The 23567-nt window shown below is 38.6% G+C and overlaps 1 protein-coding gene across 1 annotated transcript; it reads right to left on the reverse strand.

Moving 5' to 3' along the window:
• Positions 1-4384: 4384 nt before the first annotated feature.
• LOC149283383 (centrosomal protein 43-like) lies at positions 4385-19309 on the reverse strand. The gene is made up of 16 exons (XM_089497646.1): positions 19226-19309; positions 17551-17604; positions 17356-17410; positions 16806-16894; positions 15644-15778; positions 13204-13230; positions 12590-12646; positions 12260-12330; positions 11992-12053; positions 10702-10763; positions 9887-9970; positions 9520-9731; positions 7069-7181; positions 5776-5815; positions 5087-5180; positions 4385-4459 (listed from the first exon to the last, which is right to left on the reverse strand). Exons 1-16 carry the CDS (start codon positions 19307-19309, stop codon positions 4385-4387), a joined length of 1314 nt encoding a protein of 437 aa, XP_089353772.1.
• Positions 19310-23567: the final 4258 nt, after the last annotated feature.

A 23567-nucleotide genomic window follows, 5' to 3' on the forward strand; every position in this document is an offset into this window, starting at 1 on the left:
TCGTTGATCACTTTCTAAGCTTGTTTAAGTCTCATGACGTGTCAGGCACATCATAGGTCGTTAAGTGACATAGGTCGTTTTGCATCATAGGTCGTTTTGCATGACGTGCCTGACCCGGCAATGGACGTTAAGGGGTTAAAAAAAACGAACTCAATTTTCTTAGCTGATCCCTATTTCAATGAAACCCATGCAGGTTCAGAAAGCAAGTTTGGCAGGGTGTTTCACATAGAAGCACTAATAAAAAAATAAAAAATATATATATATATATATGATCAAGAAAAGCAAATTTGGTATTAACTGAATTATCAAATCATAAAACGTGTGACTGTGTATGTAATGTGAAACTGACATCAATGTTCATTTTATTATGTTATGCTATAAACCAGTAAAATGTTTTACTGTAATAGACCATGAAACCTGAAGACAGAACCAGAAAAATTACTAAAATGTAGAAATCCATTATAAAGTTTACACCTCAAATTAAAAATGGGATAAATTGTAATTACATTAGTTAATTTCAATTAATCTTTTAATGGAGAATGCTGCAATCTTAACATACAGTTGAAGTACATTCTTTGATGACCACATAAATTAAATGTTTTTGAAAATCACTTCATTTTATACATTTTCACTTAAAAATAGATGGTAAAAGGAAACATGAAAACACAGCTATAGTTAGAACGTTATAAACACACCATTCTTATTTTTTATATATATATATATATTTTTTTTATATACACACCAACGTTTAATGGCACCAGCTGTCTAGTAAGTCCATCGCCAATGGTGCGTTCGTTTGTTTACTCACTCTTCCTTCCAGGTATTTCTTTTACACTTTCTTCAAAAATATTTGAAATCTGTGAAATAACTTTGGTATGCAGCGATCGAGGCACGTGCGTTTATCCATTTGGTGCTGTAACCTGTCAGATTTCTACGCGTCCCATATTTTACAGTTATTTGGTCATTGTGCTTTCTGACAGTAGTTGGCTTAGTAGCGTTCTAGGAACACTGCCAACGATCTAGAAATATTTTATAACGCCATGTTGTTGCAGTATTCCGGGCACTGTGCCAAGTCCAATTGCTATACTAACTGCCTACAACTTTTAACTGAGTTAAAAAGGATATTTTCTAACACTTTCAAAATCTGGCAACCGATGATTTCTTTACTAAAAATATAGGTGTGAAAAAAAAAAATAATAAAATGGTGTTTAATTGAGATGCTATGTCTAATTAAGTAGAGCAGATGCTGCTAAACCCTGTGTTACAGCTTGTGAGGTTTATAGAACATATGTTGTGGTGGGATTGTGCAAGATGGTATCGAATTCACACTTCATTTCATCGATGCAAATAAAAGTTTTTAGCAGGGCTATTATTTTTGAGGGGCTGCAAACCTAGTCCATTAGCCCACGACAAAATGAAATATTCTCGAAGACTAAACAAATGTATCTCGTCTATACACAGTTGAAAAACCAGGACATAGAACTCTAAATCCACTACCTTTAAAGAGTATGTTGAAACCAGGGGAGTGCTGGCAGCCTAAGGCCTGGGGGGCAAGTCTAGTCAAGTGGCCCATTGCGCCACCAAAGCGGCTGCAAGCGACATTGAAAGCGGCCGTCACTCCACCGGCGCCTAATGAAATTAAAGCAGCCCGCGTGTACGCACCGCGCCACCCAATAACCGTGCCTCAGCTCTTTATCCCACCCCTTTTAAGACGTGGGACGAAGAGCTGAGGAATGGCCATTGGGCCTGACTGCCGCACGACGCAAGAGGCGTACCTAGAGTATTTGGCACCTGTGGCAGATCCTGTATGTGGCACCCCCCCCCACACACACACACTTTAAAACTGCATAGTTTCTATGGTTAGGCAAACATTGACAGGGGTACAGCATAACTTATCATTATATACTTAGGGATTACGCTGTACCACCGTCAATGTGTGCCTATACTTTGAGCTAGACACTGACAATACTGCACTACAACCCCTATCACTATATACTAAGCCAAACATTGATGTCAGTGACTGGCTTAGTACATAGTAGGGATGCACCAAAACGAAAATTCTGGACCGAAACTGAAAATCCAGCAGTCATTTGGCCAAAACCGAAAAAAAAAAAAACCTTTTAAAATACTTTATTAAAAGTAACACACCAAAATTAGACAAAAAAACACAAAAACAACAATATTTATATATATATATATATATATATATATATATAATTAACAGCAATCACAATCCTATCATGCCCAGGTTCTAGCATGTACTGGCTGATTTAGCATGATAGGCGTGTGATTGCTGTTTGCAATTATATATATCTATTAATACTGTTATTGAATTTTTCAGTCCAATTTTGGTATGTAATTTACTTTTAATAGAAGTGTTAAACACACCATAGTTGGACAAATAAAAATTGATAACAGCAATCACACTCCTATCATGCCTAGACAGCCTCCCTATGCCATGCTATCCCCCCACACTTCCATGCAATCTGAAACCCACATTCACAAACATTCATCATAAAACCCATCACTCTCACACACTTACTAATATTTTTCTACCTTTCCTCTGACGCTGTCACTTTTCCTCCTCCTCCTCTTCATTCTTCTTCTTCCTTCCTTTGTGTCCCGTCCTTCCGGTGCAGCGAACGCGCAAGACGGTGGGCGTGGCTTCAGTGTTGTGCGCCGGGATTTGACATCAAGTCCCGACGCACAGCCACAGTTGCCGCGCGCATTGTTTTTGGAAGCACGGCGGCCAGTCCCGGTGGCAGCTGCTTAGTTTTTAACTTTGCGGCTGCCATGAATGTTCGTCTGCTGGCCGTCCGGCCAGGCCGCCGGCCGGGATTCAGGGCCCAGCCCGCCCCTGGTTGAAACAGCAATTCTGCTAATAAGGAGCAGTCACCATGGAAACATACGTACACAGTAATTTGATTTTGAATTTTTACCTCCATAGATAACCCATTGCCCTTTATAAAGACAGCTTGCAGACAACCAGAACTATTTTTTATAGGATTATAATCTTCCCTAATCCCCCATACCAACATCTAAATATTAAATATATACAGAGGTGACAAGTGACAAATTCTTTATTTTACCAAACCAATGTAACCCTACTTTTATTTAAATCAGAAGTTACGAAGGTTCATCACACAGATCCCACCATCTGTATTTTTTTAATCTTCCCATTAATCAATAAGGGCAAACAAAGTTGTATTTTGTTTCTCCAAAACGTCTACTATTTAAGATCTATCTCAATTTCGTATTTTCTATATTGTACGACGTTTCAAAGCGAAATTAACACTTTAGCACCTATGTGTGAAATACATTAGGTTGACGCACATGGCGATAGTGGGTTCAGTTATAAAATGAGAGGGAATGTTATGTTACATACTACTTGTTATGTCCTGTCTACCCTGTGACAGGGCCAGGCTAGCTGGCTCATGTGTCATATGAAGTTTAGCCGGGTCACGGAGCACTTTTGTGTCCGGTTCTGTATACTGTGACCCGGTAATATATTATATTGTGTTTATTGTGTAACCGGCCCAGAGACTGATGTGGATTCAGCCCCAGCCCTCAAAGAGACGATCCTATAATCTGGCTGGGGCTCTTAATCAGCCAGCACAGCCCTGTCTGCCCAGACGGCACCCGCACTACAGGGGGGATAACACAGGTGGGGAAACCCATTGTATTCTGTAATCCCCTCACCTGATACATCCCCTGTATACTGATGGGATTTGTGATGGGATGTGGCTGATGGGATTGGGGGTTGGGTTCGGTACACATTGCATTGAGATTGTATATAAGTTCTGTGTGTTTGTAATAAAGAGAGCTCTTCTTGGTTTACTACGAATGGTGGTCTGGATGATCCGTGGATAGCTGAGTGCTATCCGTATGAGGGACTGACAGGTGATTCCTCAGCCCTCAAACAGGGCGACCCAGCCTTGGGTACGGTGACCCTGTAACATACCCATTGTACAGCGCTACGGAATTTGATGGCGCTATATAAAACAATAAATAATTATAATAAAACCAAAAGTTATTTTCTAATTAAACTGAGGACATCCGATTCAAGTCTATCACAATTTACATTATGGTGCTTGCCTAACTTGGTTACTAAAACTCTGACCAGAGTTAGTTACTAAAACTAACGTGAGCAACCTTAATGACAAGTATGTGGGGTTTTTTTTCTTCTTTAATATTAGAATATTAACACAGATCTTTGCTCAAACCACATGCAGTCCCCCTCCCAAAAACAAAACAAAAACGGTCTGGATTCCTGAAAGGAAGAAAGGCAGCTATTTTGTAACATCCAAAAAGCTAGCAATGAAAATAGCTTTTTGATGTAGGTTTTGTTATATATTGAAGGGAAAAAAAAATGTTCTTGCAAAGTCTATGAAACCTCTTCCAAGTAATCTGCAACATCACTGGTTTGGGATATAGTGTGATCCACTGTAAAGTCTTCAAGCTGCAATTTAAAACAAGGCACAGTTAGATGAACGCCAAGAACCCCAAGGCCGTAGAAGGTGGGGGCCATTAACAGTGTAATTAAAATAATATATCTTGTAAACTAACAAAGCTGTGTTTAAAGAGGACCTCTAATAAAAAACTATTTCTTTAAATGATATAGTTTAGCATATGTTTAATTCATTTTAAATCAATAATATATGTACCTGTAGGTCCCCATTGTGATATTTTAGGTGACCTGCCCTGCATGACATTTAGCCAATTCTTTCTGCCAATGCTATTAATGTTCATTCCTCCATGGATTTTTATTAATTAGAAAACCAAATATTGTTGAAAATGAATGAAACAGATTATTACAGAATGCAAAACCGCGGGTCAGCACTGTAAATATGTGAAATAAGGTGAAGAGAACAATGCCTTTTTTCTTTAACTTCTTGCAGTGAAAATCTACTGTAATTATAATAAACACCCACAATAAGTGGCTTCACAAACCGTACAGAAAGACTAAAAATGTTTACGCTTACAGAAGTCACACCCTTCAAGGGTTAATCTTTATATTACAAATGCCAATGTCAGATGCCCCTTGTACGATCAGACAGCAATATGCTTGTTCATTAACGCAACCCACCTTGTCACTGCCCATTAGATCATCTACAGATAGATCCTCTTCTTCAATCTCCTCACCAATGCTCACTTCGCTTTTGTCCGACCGGTGACTAGTGCTTAAAAGAAAATTAAAGAAACAAAAAAAAGATTGTGACATCTTAACCTTTCGCAGTGAATGAAATATACAGTTAGATAAATCCCCCCATGTATCAGTAAATAGAAGACAAAGCAACTTTTTAAACGTTTCACCGCCGAAGCAGAGACACAAAAATTTTTATGAAGATTATATTTTTGTTAAGACGCCATCACTAGTTAACTGATTTTAGACTTAAAATAACTGTTTATATATATTCTAACTATTGTAGAACCAGGTTATTTAATAGTTTAGCTGCCAACCTCCTAATGCTCCTCAAACCTTATTTTACAGCTGGTAGGATAATTAGGAGAGAGGATGAGAAAGAAAAAAGAAAAGTGTGTAATAAATGCAAAAACATGAATGTTTGGTTTGGAAAAAATGAATGTTTGGTTTGGAAACACTTAATTTATATTATTGCACTTTTAAGCATCTAGTTGGCATTCATATGTTTTAATCATTTTCAGCATTTTTTTTTTAGCTTTTGAATTTCTATTTGTTATGACATTCTTACATTTATAGGATAAGGATAATAGACATTAATAAGTATAGCTTCTATTAGAAATATGTAATTGTACCTATTAAAATCGTCAAAATAGTCATCTTCTTTACCAGCTCCTAAAATAAAATTAATATATATACATTGTTAAATCAAAAAAACCTGTTCCATATAATGTTTGAATGGAATTTTTTTTTTTTTTTACATTTTCAATGTGATCGCACATTGAAGGGGTTAATGCTGCTCAGAGTGATCATGCAGCATAAATTAAATTGTACTTTGGTATAACAAATCCCTCTTTTCAGGACTCTGGAGGGGGGGGGGGGGAGGTACATTGTGCATGTTATACCTGAGATTTTACAGTAAATCAGACCAAAATCAACCACTATTGCCAGATCTATATTAGCAAACAAATTCTACTACAGGACCTATTTTGGAAAAGTTTTATTCATTTTATTAGTAAATCAAGAGCAAACACACAATATGAAAAACCACACTTTAATTTAAAGCCTCTTACCCCTTGTCTACCTTACCTATGTATTACATGCACCTACTTGCATCACTGTATTTCTCCCACTAAATAACTGGTAAACAAGAAGAGGAAACTACTACAGTTTAGTTTACCGATAATTATTGGCGCTAATATGTAAATAAAAATATCTAGCGTGTGTGAGAAAAATGAAATCAGCAACATTTTACAGAAGTCAAATGGTGTACTGGGATGATTGTTACCCAGTCACCTGGTGACGCAATATTGGGGGTTAAAGCATTAAAAATTATTTTAGGAGCAAAGTTTGAAAAGTGCTTTTATCCCCATAGCGACCAATGATATAGCTCTGTCAGCAGGATGCCTGGGTAATAAAAGCACTTTTTCAAGCGGTGGCTTTTTCCCCTAAACCCCCTTTGTATCTTGAAACTTAAAATGTCATGGATATTGAATTAGTTAATTTAAGTGTGATCCTGCCCAAAACATTGCCCAGGAATAGATTTCTTAAAGATATTTTCTTTGTATAGAGGAGAAAAAAAACTTCAAAAATATCTCTAAATAGAACCTGAATGAATGCACTAGAGATTTATTTTTATAGAAGAAATTGCAAATTAGACAAACAAGTTGAACCTTTTGATTGACAAAAATCAAACCATCTAATACATTTGGAGATTACCTATAATAAGCGTATTATTGATAAATGACTTGCCTAGCTCCAGAGTGGCTATTTTGCTGGTTGCTGTGTTATAGTCCTTCAAAGAGGCAAGGTGGTTCTCTCCTGTAGAGGTCAACATTAAGACTGCTCTTTTAGACATGTATTAATAAATATGTGTAAAGCAAAATGCCGTATACAGTACATAAACCGAAAGACAGATTTTAGCTTACGATCAGACTGTTTTAGGTCAGGTGCGTCAGAGAGGGAACTTGGCTCCGTCTTGGCTGACGGTGAATTCGAGCGAGCAGAAGGATTTTCGTCGAATTTGCTGGGTTGTGTTTTCCTGGGGAAAGCGTGAGTGTTAGCGCAAAATATACGAGTTCGGATGCCGCTCAGAGCGATAATGGATCTAGAAGCAGCAAACGGCTTGTTAACATTTTATACAGCAGGGCATCCGAGAAACGCTGACAAAATGCAAGCTGTCCTTGGGAAGCAGCTCAGAGACAGACGTGATAAGATTTCTAGAGGCAGCAACAGCTCGTTTATTATACAGCAGGGAACCTAACAAAATTCAAGCTGTGTTTCATCTTTTCAAAGGCTTCGGTTTTGTTTCCAACACGTCTTCTGCCAAATTACCTAATCGTGTATTTTAAGAAAGCACAGATAATTAGACTAAAAGCATTTGCAATTAACTTGGTTTCCTATATTTTGCTTCAATACATTTTTATCTATAAAGCAGAGAAGGAGGTTTTATTAGCGTTAAAAGCAAACCGCGACCCCTCCATGGTGTAACTGTAGAAGCAGTATGGAACAAAGAGAATGATGATGCATATACACTGCTCACGCAGAACGGTAAAAGGAATAATAAAAAAAAAAAAAAAAAAAAAAGGTTAGCGCTCATTTATTTTGTCAAAGGGCTTAAATATTTCAGTTAAAATGCCTATTTTGCACAAATAAGAGAAGTTATAATAAGACTAAAAAAAAACATATTGTTTTTCCCCCATTCCACAGCATTGAAATGTCTGTGGTGTGTCCGCTACAATCACTTGTATATGGTTCCCTATAATCTTCCCCGTCTCATAACCCCAAACGCCTCTTCGGCACTTTCAATTCCCTTCTTCGCCCTATCACAACTACCCCTTCCACTAACCTCGCGCCCTCTGACTTTGCCACATACTAACCAAGAATAATGATGAAAACATAAAATTGTAGACATTGGGTTTTTTTATCCAGAATAACCATTTAGTAGTAAATAAGGAGAGCCACAGCCATGAGATTATACAGGAATGGTTCCCAGTACTGAAGTCCAATTATGCTTAAGATCTCTACACGTTGCTACGAGCAAAGCAGCTTACAATTTTTGGAATGGACGCCCTTGAGTTTCAGATACAGGGTCACCTGAGTTATAATCACCAGCCGGGGAATGGCTGGTTGTTCCGCAGCATTTAAAAAAAAGAGAAATATAAGGATTATTTTAGGTCATTCTAGTATTACAGAATAATGGCATCATGCAAAAAAAAAACATGCTTATTCCAATTTTAATCTATTTTGACGATTGCATTACATACAGCCATAAATGCAGTCTCTCTTTTTTAATCTCCTTGTTGGAAATGTAATTATTAAATCCTGCCCTGTTTGCAATTGAGAACCAGTGAATTAATTTGATATTACATCAACAATAACAATGGACGCCACCATCAAATACGAACAGTTAACAGTTACATACTTTCTGAAAAGGGACAGTTTAACATCCATGACAACTTCACTATAGAAGAATGCATGTTAAAGTATTTTGTGAGTTAAATATGCACTCTTCCAAAATAAAAATAAAAAAACAATCATTTTAAAAAGCTCTTACCATTCAGGTATGCAGCCAGTGTCAGGAAAGTGTTTCCATTGACTCACTGAGCATTGCATGTCTGAATTTACATTTAACGCACACCTTAACCCCTTCATGACAAAGCCTGTACACGTACGGGCTCACGATGCATTGTTTTTAATGGGTTTACGGACAACCCATTGTCCTTAAGGGAAAGGACACTCCAACCATCATGTGCACATTAATGCGTATGATAGCTAAGTGGTCCTTTTACATTTTTGTAATTGCAACTTCTGTGTAAGTCAAGTGCTTTCATTTTAATTTTGTTTTTGTGTTGGAAGAATGCATATTTCAATAGGCATTCTTCTACAGTGGGGCTGGCAGTGGCAATAAACTGTTCCCTGGTTGCAAGCCAAAAAACATAACGTGTACTGGGCTTCCACCTAGTGGCTCAGAATGATGGAAAATTCCACTGCCAGTGTCCAATAAAATCATAAGACTGGTCTAATGCCAAAGTGAAAACGATCTCTCTTATAAATAGAAGGGCATTCAAGCAGCGATGAGAAGATGGAAGGAAGTGGCTGGTTAAGTGAAGATGCAAGTTGTTTTTTATGTTAAATTATGCAGACACTTTTTCACCACGTATTTGTGTTAAAATTCTTTCAAATTGTGCATTATGAGCCGAGTTGGGTCACTCGTTCCTTTTAGGACTCCCTGTGATATAACCACTACCTTATCCATAGAGGTGGGTGAATCGGTGGTGTGACCCGAGCTGCGTCTGCCCGCCAAGTCTAGCCAGGCTTGCCTAATGAGTAAGTAAAGAAACATCCTAGATTATATGTATTCCACTATGCATACTCACCAACCATACGTTTTCTCTGGTTTCGGTATAGGATCATCAAAGAAAGAATCCCCTTCGGCATCATCTTCATCCAGTTCTGGAGTTTTTCGTTCCAAAGACTCAAGGGAAAGTTTGCCAAGTTTTAAGTCTTGTTTTACATCATTCACTTGAGTTGGGTTCTCGTGTTTTTTCTTTGAATCCCTAGAGCTATTTTTTTCACTCGTGCTGTCCATCTGCCCAGGATACAACAGAAATGTATGTTGTCGCGAGAGGAGAATGGGTTATTAATTCTAAAAATCATATTGCTTTACACAAACACACGCATCATGTAACAAGTTACGCAGCTACTCACTGCATTGTCCAAGTAGGATAGAAAAGCCTTGATTACCTTGCTCAGTGTGCCCTGAGCACTGCCCTTTCCATCGAGCATTCTCCGTGGGGAGTGTATGATGTCGGGTACATCGTGTGCCACCTGTAAGGATTACACAAGAAAAACTGCATTAGAGTTACCACTTACAAAGCAAACACTAAAGTACAATTCATAAGAAAAACAATTGAATGCAAACGTCGTAAGACCTGTCCCTAAATGGAGCTAAAGTACTACGCCTGGTAGTATGTAGTGTCTCGGGCTGATATATATATATATATAAATATATACACACATACACACACATATATATATATATACACATATACACACACACACTACTGGCCCGGATCGTTGGTTTGATCTGCAAACAAGAGAGAGGTCTTTGCCTTCTCTGCGCTCACTCGTGAGGTTTGCTAATACGAAACTTCCATAGAGTGGCGATATTGGTAAGTCAGTGCTGCATGAAACACAGACCGGCATCTACCACCACAAAGATGTCAACTTTCTAAATCAACATCCAGGTAGCTCACATATCGCACACAATTCAGAGCTGACCGGCAAGAGGTTAAAAATGAGAGGAAAAAAATAAAATAAAAGTTTACAGCAAAACCAACCATGTGCAAACATCATAAGCAATACGATCAACGTTTAGCCTACACTATTAAAGCTTTCTTTCTGCTTTACGTTTCTTTTTCTGACGGTGTCTCAACCTATGTGCATTCTTAATGCTATTTGTTTAATTACTTATTTAACCCCGCACAAACTGGTTTGAAGATTATTACCCAGCAGAAAACATGAAAACCTGAAGAATCACGTTTCCGAGACATACTTACAACGCTTCTACATTGAATAAACAAGCGCTTGTACATTCCAATGAATTCGCGGAAGTCAATTCCTATGGCAATGACAAATAAATGCTTAATTAGGACATCTATATATTTTAGAAAAGAAGAAGAAAAAGTCTGTTCACATAGAAAAAAAATTATGCAAAGTTGCCAATGTGTCCATCCTTTAAATCTAAAGTATCACATGATAATAGTAAAAAAAAATTTTTTTTTTTACACCACATAGAAAAAGGAACTAAAACTAAACATTTTTCTTAAAAGCCTCCACTTGTAAATGTACGGTTCATTTTCGGGAGCCTTCCACTCTAGAAAAGGGACTTTCCACGAGAACTTTCAGAAATTGTACAAAGAGGAACCTGAAAAGTCACCATTTCTAACATACTTCGTTACTCAGTTAGCATTAGAAACACTGCTGCTGAATACCCACACTCTAGTTAATCAGTTATCGCTTTAAAATTCTAGAATCACCTAATACAAATGTTTTCACTGCTATATATTAGCCATATTTTTGCGTTCTGTCCCTATCGCCCCGAGCACTGTATTCCAATTGTGCTAACAGATCAAGTATTACATTTCAATATAGCCGTAACGCCCAAACGCCTAAACGCCTGATCTCTTCTACACAGGCACCACTGGAAACAGTCAAATTCCCCCTCTCACACCCACACAATGGCCAATTACTACTATAATAATGTCATCATGACATCATAAGGGGTACCAGCTGGTCACAAGTGAACCCTGATGTCTATTAAAGACCCTAAAGGGATTTTTTGGTAAAAAAAAAAAGATAATAATAATAATAATAATAATAATGTGAACAAAACTGAAAGAAACATAAAAAGCAAAAGCGTGCGGTATTTCCATTCGAAATGTAAAGAGGGAAACCCCTACACTGCCCATCAACCCAACAGTGTGAAAAATAAAAAAGGAGATATATATATATATATATATATATATATATATATAATGGATGTGTATATATTGGACTGTACATTTACCATTTAATAAATGAAGGTTGCATATATGGGGGGGGGGCTGGCAAAAATGCTGGATATGAAAAGGTTACAGTACACTTGAAGGGACAATACATCTGATTGAAACCATGTTACTTTTTAGAAATGTTACCATCATACTGATGATATAACTTGGGGTTTCTGGTGCATCACAAACTAATCCACTTAGATGCCAAGAGCTGGAAATGTATTATGAATAACACGAATCCTGTATGAAGAAAACTTTTTTTTTTTTTAAATCAACAGTTAAATTAAGCAGACCTACCATTATTTAAGTCTTTATCAGCAGCTTTGAACTCATCATTAACATATCTCTCCAGCATATTTCTGCAAAAGAAAAAAAAAAAAAAAGTTGCATTTCCCCTTATTAGTACACACTATTTAAAAAACATAAAATACAAAAATCACATACATTTTTGCTTCTTTTTTTCTCTGACATTTCCTCAATTTGAAACAAAACATTCCGTAATTCATTAATGAAGTTTAAAACCTCAGTGCAATTATGCGTCATTTGCAAAAAGAAAATTGCTTACCTATGAAAATGGGGGAAAAGATCAATAAAAAGGGTCCGTAGCTCATTTTTGCTAATTTCTCCATTTCTATCCTGAAAAGACAAAAACAAACAAACAAACAAACAAATAAGTACTGGTCTACAACCTATACTGAAATGTACAGTGATTTACCTATTATTTAGGCAGAATTTACTTAAAGTGATCTTGCAGGATCTTGTTACAGTTTCTCTCGCAGACGAATTTCTGGGCAACCACGGAGGGAGCCTGAACGGCACCCGTTGCACATTACAGTACTTGAACATAAAAGCAATGGAGTATCTAACCTGTGCACACGCGACATAAATAACAAACCTTATCGTAAAACTCAAACTTCTTCTGAGCTTCTGCTATTTGCTTTGGTGATAACTCCTAAAGAAGAAAAAAAAGGAGCCAGTGATAAAGACAATGTAAAGAGGCAGATATTACACGACATGAGTGAGATTCATACAGGGATCGACAAAATTGGATATAAACACTTGAACAGGGCTACATGCATGAAGAAAGAAAACAAAAACAAAACTATGTTTGTATTATAAGAAATCCAGCACAAAATTGTGTACAAGGGCAATCACGGTACATAGGAATCTCACGGACTGGAAACTCCATTGTTCATATAGGTTTTCTTCTAAAAAAGGTGCTTGATTTATATTTATCTGTTAGGTATAATCATCTTTAAAGCATGGCCACCAGTGTTTCCTTCCAGCCATTAGATCGATACACGCTTTTGCAGGATATTTTTTTTTTTTTTTTTTAAAGACAGCGCACATTAGTTTGCATTAGACTGAAGCCCTTATACACGCATTTGTGACACAAAAAGAAAAGAAAAAAAAAAAAAAAAGAAAAAAAAAAAAAAAAGTTGGTTTAGGATAATTTGGTACTTAGTAAAAAGGAAATTAATGGAGAAAACATAGAAGAGACCCATATACCTTAGGAAGAGAGATAAGTTTATCACCCTGTTAACGAAAGAAATCAAAAGAAAAATTAAACCAACCACACATAGTGAATTTATGCATAATTTAAAACAATAGTTTAAGCAACATCCGTACCAAATTGAGCAGAATATGTGCTTACCAACATTTATATCTGATATTAAAGCGTAGAACGTGGTTGCAAGTCAGCGATAAAGGGCCTACTTTAACACCTCCTTTACAATAAGTATTTATCAGCGTAATAAAAACAGGCTCTTTAAAAGATACATGGCTATATATTGCATTATTTACCTAAACGGCACAGAAATCTTTAAGATGATTAATCATACATGGAACCCTTTGGGTGTTTAAGTCTGGAACCTTATGCTGCGTACCAGTGAGTGGTATAACAAAGACATAACAGGTCTGTCTAGGCATAAAAAAAAGGGGACAGAACATACACATGGCTTACGTAAAACATTTTCAAACATCGCACACTATTTTTAAAAGCAGTTTTAAAGTAATACATGTAGGGCTGCAACTAACGATTATTTTCATAATCGATTAGTTGGCCGATTATTTTGTCGATTAATCGATTAATCGGATAAAAAAAAAGAATGTAAATTTTTCATTTATTTAAAATAATTTAATAAACAAATTATATTAAATACAAACAGCATAATAAAAAAAAACTTTGATAAAATGCATTTCTTGTCTTTATTTCCCAACCAGCCCCCCCCAAGTGATGCACATTTGAGCCCAGGCTTGCCATGCTGCCTCCCAGACATGCCACGCTGCCTCCCACATATGCCACTCCACGCTGCCTCCCACATATGCCACGCCACGCTGCCTCCCACATATGCCACGCCACGCTGCCTCCCACATATGCCACGCCACGCTGCCTCCCACATATGCCACGCTGCCTCCCACACACGTCACTGTGCCTGATACGCCTTATACCCCCTGATACACCACTCCGTCCTCCCCAGACATGCCACACTGCCCTCCCCACATATGCCTTATACCCCCAGATGTCACTCCATCCTCCCCAGATATGCCTTATACCCCCCAGATACCTCATAGTCCCCTCATAGAGTCACAGACCTGTTCACAGCACACTGACACCATACTTTTATAAATAAGTACTGGCTTAATCTTCACTGCCCCCAGGATTTAGATTCCCCTTAGTCTGCCCCCCTTTACCTCTAACTGCGCCTTAAGTTAACTTTATTAAATTAATCAAATTAACCCTCAGTCCTCATCATTGAATTAACCCTAAACACCCCATTAACCATAACTACCCCTAAATTTACTCTAAATACCCCATCAAAACAACTACCCTAAATTAACCCTAAAAACACCATTAACCACAACTGCCTCAAATTAACCCCAAACACCCCATTAACCACAGCTGCTCCTAAATTAACCCTAAACACCCCATTAACCATAGCTGCCCCTAAACACCCCATTAACCATAACTGCCCCTAAATTAACCCTAAACACTCCATTAACCATAACTGCCCCTAAATTAACCCCCACCTCCCCTAACTTTCAGCAGCCCAAATATTAATTTTATACTTACAGTTAGATGAGTGTCACAGCCATGTGGTTCTGGCCTTCTGGGAGAAGGAAGGGGGCGGGGCCAGTTGTCACAGTGATTACAGGGAGGGGCTGGTAAGTAGGAGCTGCTGCTGTGAGTCAGACTAAACGGATTATATAATGAGGGGTATTTTTCAGAGCGTTTGCTTTGAAAAAACCCTCATTTTATAATCAATAAAAATCGATTCAACTAATCGATAATGAAATTTGTTGGCAACGAATTTCATTATCGATTATTATCGATTAGTTGTTGCAGCCCTAAATACATGTACTAAAAATACAATGGGAAGTCCTCTTCCAATAAAGTTTGGTAGTTATACCCACTCTCACTTCCCGATTCATAATGAAGGGCCAACACTGGCATGTTTCTCCATTGAGATCAGCGAGACAAACTGAATAGTGAAATGTGAGAGTGGAAACCACAACTCTCCCTTTAGTCAGCGACCGCTCCCTCTCAGATGTTTCCTGTCCACCACCGTCCCCTGCTATTCGTACCCTTTTTGCACTTGCTCTTGTTCAATTTTACCTCTTTAACCCCTTAAGGACAATGCATTGTGAGCCTGCACATGTACGGGCTTTGTCCTTAAGGGGTTAATATGTGTCATACACTCAGGCAATCGCCACTGGCACAGAGCTAAGCCAGACATGGGTTGTGCATGATGAACGTAGTATATAAATACCTAATCTAAGCGCTCAAAAGAAATGTGTAAAACATAGCAGCATCGACCGTAATTCTGCTCACTAAGGTAACGGAAACAGTGAAGGTGCAATTAATGGAACTACTTAAATTAAATATTAGCATGAATCCCTCCACCACATAAAGTAAAGCATTATAAAACACAAAATATTTTGTACTTACTTCACCACTAATAATCTTGTCTTTTTGATGCCATTTTTTGACCAGTTCAAGTACTAACGGGCCACTTTTAGTACCTTCTGATTCTATAATCCCAAGGTCTTTGGCTAAATAATTTCGCTCATCTGTTGCATTTCCCTGAGGAAGAAAACAAAAATTCTCAAAATAAACACAGATTTAGGAAACCTAGAAATTGTCAGTTTTTTATTTTTGGAACATACAATTGGATATGTAAATATATTCCTCCACAGATGCTTAAAGGGACAGTCTCCTGACAGCCCCTCTAAAGAGTGCATATGAATGTACTTTAACAGATTCTTTCAACATATATAGTATATTCCTCCATGGTCCATAAGGTCTTGCCTCTGATTGGCTGCTTCAAGCAGCCAATCAGTAGCAGGAAAGTACTTCCATGCACGTGCACAAGAGTCTGAACAAACCCCTGCATTAAAGCGTCGACGGCAGGAGTGCACACTTTTTAGGAACAGCAACTACACATAGGCTAGGCATGAGAATAATTTCTTTTTTTTTTTTAAACAGCTGGACAGTTATCTATTGCTTAGGATAACCATATTGTTAATATATATGTTAACAATTGTAGTATTCACAGATTTATCGGTCACTTATATACAGCCCAAATATAATTTACTTGATTGGACTATTTTATACAAATAAACAAATAAAACTCTGCCCTAAAAAGTACCAATACCACTTTTGTTTGGATGGATACAACACGCACATGTATATCGTTTCCTCCAAAAGTAGTGAAACATTTCAAATTAATACTAGAATGCCTGAGGAAAGAGTAGGATAAAATATGCTATACTGATTTATTATATATAGGCCACAAGACTTTTTAGCAAAGATCAATTTAATATAGAAATATAAAAGGTTAGAAAGAAAATCATTAATTAAAGATTGTTGGCCCAGTGAGAAATCATATCGCCATTTCAGGAAGGAATCAAACATGCCTTTTTTTAGACACAACAAGGAAAAGATACGGGACTGTTAAATTTCATCTATACATCTCCTAGCAAAGTATAGGTGAAAACGTACCCTCCATTTAAGTGACAATATAAGGTGTGGTACGTTTCTAAAAGACAATGGTTCGGTTTGTATATACATTTACCAAGGCAATAGAACATTAGGGTAATTAACGACTCACCAGGCATGCTTCAGGTTGAAATACTGCCAATGTAAAGTCAAGATTGAAAAACTGGAGGAATTCAGTGAAAAGGCTTGTTACCAAACGACCTAAAAATGCAGTAACTCATATTAGAAACTGTTCAGCAGCAAGAGAGTAACCCAGTAATGCCACAAGCTAACATCGCATACTAACGGAGGCAGAAGTGGAATGTGCTTACAATGCTGAAATTTACAAAGAACATGCCAGGAACCAGATCGGTAACGGTATTCAAACATGCGGTTCTTTATATAAATGCATGGAAAGCCTTTTTTATCATTTTCACCAATTGCTTCCCCACGACACAACAAAAAGATCACTGTCAAGGAGAGTGAAGGAACAAGACAATAACTATAGGAGATTAATAGATTCATAAAGAGTAACTGTTGCAAGCAGTAGGTAAAGCATTTTGAGAACAAGAGCAATTTCAAAATCAGCTTTTGGTGCATAAGAATATATATTTAGCTTATAGACCATACAATAATGACACTAATAATAATGGAAATAAAAATAGGGGAAAAGACCAGTTTACCATCTCTCGTATTAAGGAATCTCTTCAAACTTTCATTAACAAGTGGTGTCTTGTTCTGACAGACAAAAACAAAAGAATGAAAGCAATCAATTTCCACTTAAACAACTTCTGCAAATAAATATTTAAAACATCTGCATAAAAAAAACAAACAGAACTAAAAGTCTACATGTCAGCCCACGCAAACACTCCACTTACCTCCACTTTCTCTTGTTCTTCCAAGGCTAAAAACACAGAAGCTCTCAATTCTGCCTAAAATAAAAACAGAAAAAGAACTTGAACAATGAAATCTTACAGTAAAAAAAAAAAAAAAAAAAAAAAGCCAACCTGTAAAGATTGTGTGTCACAGCATGCTGTGTAAAAGCCAACACCTAAGGTCTACAGATGTAACATTACCGGAAATGTTGAAGCCATGGAAAGAACAGGTTTATTTTTCCGGAAGAAATGGAATTTTTCAATAAAAACTGGGGGGGGGGGGGGGGTTTAAAATTTTTTTTTTTTTTAAATAAATTCAAAAATAAATGAAGAAACCATCATCCTCCTACATGAATGGTGATTGCTCTCCCATCAGATTTGCATCTTAGCACCAATTGCAAATGGAAAAGTTAAGTAACTGGTATTATTTGCGCCAGTCGGATGTGGATTGCATCTTTCATAAAGGTCTTCATGTTGTATACCGTATTTGGTCTTTTATAAGACGACCCACAAAATCTGAATATTAATTTAGGAAAAAAAGAAAAAGCCTGAATATAAGACGACTCTATAGGAAAAAAGTTTTACCAGTAAATGTTAATTCATGTAAACTGTTTTTTTTTTTTTGTTTCTTTTTTTAATAAAAGCTGATTGAGAAAAATATTTTGTTTTTAATTCCTTTTATTTTCCAACCTGCCCCCCAGTTATGCATATCTGCCCCCAGGCTTGTCACTCTGCCCCATAAATGCCTTAAACCCCCTATATGCCACTGTGTCCCATGATATGCCTTTTAACCCTCTAAATGCCACTGTGCCCCATGATATGCCTTTTAACCCCCTATGTGCCACTCTGCCTCCAGAAATGCCTTATACCCCTATATGCCACTCTGGCATTTAGGGGGTTAAAAGGCATATTATGGGGAAGAGTGGCATATAGGGAGGTGTAAGGCATTTCAGGAGGCAGAGTGGAATTAAGGGGGTTAAAAGGCATTTCATAGAGCACTCTGCCTCCAGAAATGCCTTATGCCCCCCCCCATTTAACACTCCCTCCTCCAAACTTACCGGTGCTTCTGAGTCCCCGGTACGATTCGCATAGACAACTTCCGCTGCAGCCGGGAGGAGGTGCAGTTAGCAGCGGGGGTTGTCTGCGTCCATCGCGCAGACCTTCCCCGGCTGTCAGAGAGAATTCTCCGGTGAGGGGAACTCTGATCTCTGAAAGCCGGGAAAGGTCTGCGTGATGGACGCAGACAACCCCTGCTGCTAGCCGCACCTCCTTACGGTTAGCAGCCAGGGTTGTCTGTGTCCATCGCGCAGACGTCTGCACGCTGGCCCGGCTACACACCAGGAGGATCCAGGTCCCCTGCAGCGTTGTGGGGGCTCTGGATCTTAGTCTCACAGTCAGAGCATTTGCAAAAGCAAATACGGTAGTTTGGATGCCATGTCATAAACATACTATTTATTATTGTAAAAGAAGATGTTCCACACTCCAGTTTAATAATTTTCCAGAAAAAAAAAAAAATATGGCTTTGGAAAAAACAAAATATTTTCCAGATTTTTCCACCTCTAGTAAGGTCGTGATTACAGAGGTGGTCAATGTAGTGACATGGTGTAGGGGTGCTAACGTGTAGGATCCTTGTAACTGACAAGCTGTGACGGATTTGGTTTTATTTATTGGTTTTTACCTTGATTTTGTTGAGCACACCATTGTTTTCAAGTGTTTGTATCAGTAGATCCCTTAACTCTGTGTCTTCATCTACTGCAGACATTGTTTTCCACCACCAAAGCAAACAGAAAGCACTGTAAAAAATAAGAAAAAATGATATAACAGAAGTAACACAACTTTCAAAATACACAAGATCAACAAATGATGCAAGAAAATATGTAAATTCAACTGTAAAGCTTTGCTAAAGAAGTCAGAGAAACAGTTAGAATGCGTTTCAGGTCACTCGGAATATGAGCTGTTGAGAAACAAGACGACCCGGTTGTTATAGACAGTCCGCTGAAGCTGTAAGGAAAGAATACCCCAGGGGTATCCAGGTTTATTGTTGCTTTGTTTAGCGGGTATCAAATGACACTCACCACAGATTATGGCAATATATATGATTTTTCACTTGTTGATTATTTTCAACTAAAAAAAAAAACGAAGAAAAAAAAAACAAAACAAACTATTGACTACATTACATTTATTCAAGCTATTTTTCCTATACATATAGGTCAGGTGGCAATAACCATAGCAGCATTTCATTGAAGCTGTTGCCCTGGTGATAACCGATAGTTCGTCATTAGCGCATATGCACTCATGAGCTTGCAGTGTTCTTGGACAGCAAAGCAGAACTGCTTAGAAGATCCATAAAGCACAGTTCAAACATATCTTCATGGTATGAAAATAGGTAAATAAATGATATATATATATATATATATATATATATATCAGGGCTTGACAAATTTGTTGTGAATCTAGGCGCCAGGTAAAAAAGTTAGGAGCCAGGATTTTTTTTTTAAAACTAACAGTTGGTTAGGAGTGATCCGATCATCATCAGCCCACTTACTAAACTCACAGCATTTGACCTGAAAGCACCCTGGACTTTTAGGTCAGTGCTGTTCTTAAAAAAAAATAATTATTTTTTATTTTTAACTCTTTCGATGCTGATGTTCCATTGGAGCACAGCATTGACTGATATTTACTCCCCACAAGCTTGTGGGGACAAATGTTAACCCCTGCAATGCCACGAATGTGTCATACACAATTGTGGCATTGAAGGGGTTAACGCTGCACTGTCGCTCTCAGGGAGCGATCAGGCAGCAGGGGGGTGTTGGGGCTGCTCTCCACACTCATGTGGAGACCGAAGAACCCTCTCCCCCTGTCCCTGAAGCTGCCTCTGGCAGCTGGGACGCAATGGCTGGTCTATAGACCAGCCATTGCAGGGGGGAGTCTCTGATGACTGCTGTAGGCTTCCATGCCTACAGGAATCATCAAAGGGCTTGTGGGGCTCGTTTTGGCTGTTGCTGGCCTGCCTGGGCTTCCAGGCAGACCACCAGCAGCAGAGCCCCTTACAAAATGGGAATTAACCCCTAAATGCCACGATCACGGCATTGAAGGGGTTAACGCTGCACTGTCGCTCTCATGGAGCGATCAGGCAGCTGGGGGGTGTTGGGTCAGGTCCCCACACTTGTGTGGGGGCCCAATCAACACACAACCCCCTTCCCTGAAGCTGCCTGTGGCAGCAGAAAACACGATTGCTGGTTTTCCTGCCACCGCGTTTTCAGCCTACAGGATCACTCCGTGGGAGTGATCTCAGGCTCGGGGGCGGGCTCGGAGTGGCTGTGCTGTCTGCCCAGACTCCTGGGCAGACAGCAGGAGCAGCGCCCCCGCGGGGTGACGCGGGGGCATTTTTTTCGGGATGTAAGAGGCTGACAAACACCTAGGCGCCAGGACAAAATGCTCTGTCGCCATGGCGACCTGGCGCCTGGGATTTGTCGAGCCCTGATTCTATATGTATGTATATATATATATATGTATATATATATATATATACACACACACACACATACGCCTTTAAGATGGTACCCATACCTATTGTACCCTTGTGAGCTTAGAGATAGATATATTATATACTTTGGTATAATAGGATGTATTGCGTAATATTTTAACACAATTTTAAAATGGGCTATTTTATAGAAAGTCATGCAAATTCAGAATTTAGTTCACTTCCCACAAATTTCGTTGGGAAAAGGAGAAATTGCACAAATTATGCATCTTTTGTACAAAGTCTGGGTCAAAATGCCCAAAGCATAACACGACAAGACCAGACGACAAGCAGATGTGACATGATACCACGTTAGTGCATTTTAAGGTTGTTAATTACACTATTGTGTATTATTTAAAGCAAGGTTAATAGAAAATATGAAGCAAATGGCCAGGTACTGAAACTCTTTCTGGTTTGGGTGATTCCTACAACACTATGACGTGATGTGTCCAAGAATAGATCGTCATACCCTGCAGATCTCAGTAAATGCAGCCACAATGCCAAAATAGCGAGTCAATGGAAAAAGTTACCTCATTACTGCTACACTTCGACAACAGGTAAATAAACCCGAGCATGTATAAACGAACAACAAATAATTGAAGCTTACTAGTACTTATCGATGACTTATCTAACTTACTGTATATGACACAAAGTCTGCAGGTATAAAGCCCAGTCGTTGCGTCGCCCGAAATAAACCTGGGTACTATTAATGCAGCTAATAGATTACAAGAACATCCCGGCAACTGTTCAAGTATTTAGCGTAAAGCAGTCGATCACGTTCTACGTCACATCTAGCCACGTGATTTGCCTCTGTCCTAACAACCTCCGCTTCCGCTCAGTAACCTAGCAACAAAAGCCACTGCTTCGTTTGACAGTTTGCTTGCTCATTTCCATATAGGAAGTGAAGCAGTGTTACCATGGAGAAGTATTAATAGGCGGACAATAGCAGGATGGGGGTCTTAACGGCCTGGTATCCAGGGAAAATATATTCCGAGACACATATATATATATATATATATATATATATATATATATATATATATATATATATATGTATCATATAATATATGATTTTGCTTTTTTGCCCCGGTCGTGACTCGTTTTCCTGGAATCCATACTTCTGCATAAAATATGCTATAAATAAATTATGTAAATAAACTAAATTTTTCTTTTACATTTCTTGGTTACATAAATAACTACCTAGAGATCACATTAGAATTCTAGGTAAAAACACACCTCTAACCACATCCCTTTAAAAAAAGATGTCCCTCTTTGACCATTTGAAATGCTAGGAGGCATTCACTTGATTGTCCCATCAATTTGCAGTTGTTGCACAGAAAAAACCACGCAAATTTCATGAAAACCTAAAAAAAAATATTTAACTGTAACTTCGCCTATTATAATAGTATGTGAATGTGTTTACACAATGAAATGGAAACAAGGGTGAAAATACAAAATATTAGAGTTTAACCCCTTCAAGTTAATATAAAATCACTGTCCCAATAATCTTCCTAAAACGGGGTACAGCATCCGTTACAATATGGAATTGTAAATGTAACTAGAATCCTTTCATTTAATTCATTACATTTTTACCTTGCTTGGTCATTTAGTGGTATGTGTGGATTCTAATTGTATTTATCTTACTGGCTGCTAGAAGAGATACATAAGATGAGGATTAAGTACAGGCGATCTAAGTACATAGCATGCAGATGCATGCATCTATGGGGTGGTCGCACACACACAATGCACACACAGAATTAATCAGTTGCTTGCCCTCAAATCATTGTGCTCACAGATACGCATCTTATAGCCTTCCGAGACATGCACACTACTCAACAAAAGCTATTATATAGCTTCTTCTGGGAAGTCTTCCACAAGATTTTTACCCCTTGGTATGCTGAAGGAGACATACTAAGACATTTTGGATATTTAGCCATGCTTCTAACTTTGTGGGAACAGTTTGGGGCAGAGGTGTATCTAGGGTATGGCACCTATGGCTCCTGCCATAGGCGCCATTTGAAAGGGGCGCCAGTGAGCGGCTTGCAAACGCCGTCTTTTTTTTTTTTTTCTTTGATGCGGAGGAGAGAGAGGGGCGCCTAGCAACTGCTCGGCGTCCCTCATTCTCCACGAGGCCTCTGCCTCCGTCCCGGTGCCGGCACCAGTGAGCGGCTTTTAAACGCCGTCTTTTTTTTTTTTGATGCGGAGGAGAGAGAGGGGCGCCTAGCAACCGCACGGCATCCCTCATTCTCCTCCACGAGGCCTCTGCCTCCGTCCCGGTGCCGGCACCAGCGAGCGTCTTTTAAACGCCGTCTTTTTTTTTTTTGATGCGGAGGAGAGAGAGGGGCGCCTAGCAACTGCTCGGCGTCCCTCATTCTCCTCCACGAGGCCTCTGCCTCCGTCCCGGTGCCGGCACCAGTGAGCGGCTTTTAAACGCCGTCTTTTTGTTTTTTGATGCGGAGGAGAGAGAGGGGCGCCTAGCAACCGCACGGCATCCCTC

Source organism: Sceloporus occidentalis, unplaced genomic scaffold (assembly GCF_023333645.1).
Source record: "Sceloporus occidentalis isolate IW3139 unplaced genomic scaffold, rSceOcc1.0.p SCAF_105, whole genome shotgun sequence".
Classification (NCBI taxonomy): Eukaryota; Metazoa; Chordata; class Lepidosauria; order Squamata; family Phrynosomatidae; genus Sceloporus; species Sceloporus occidentalis.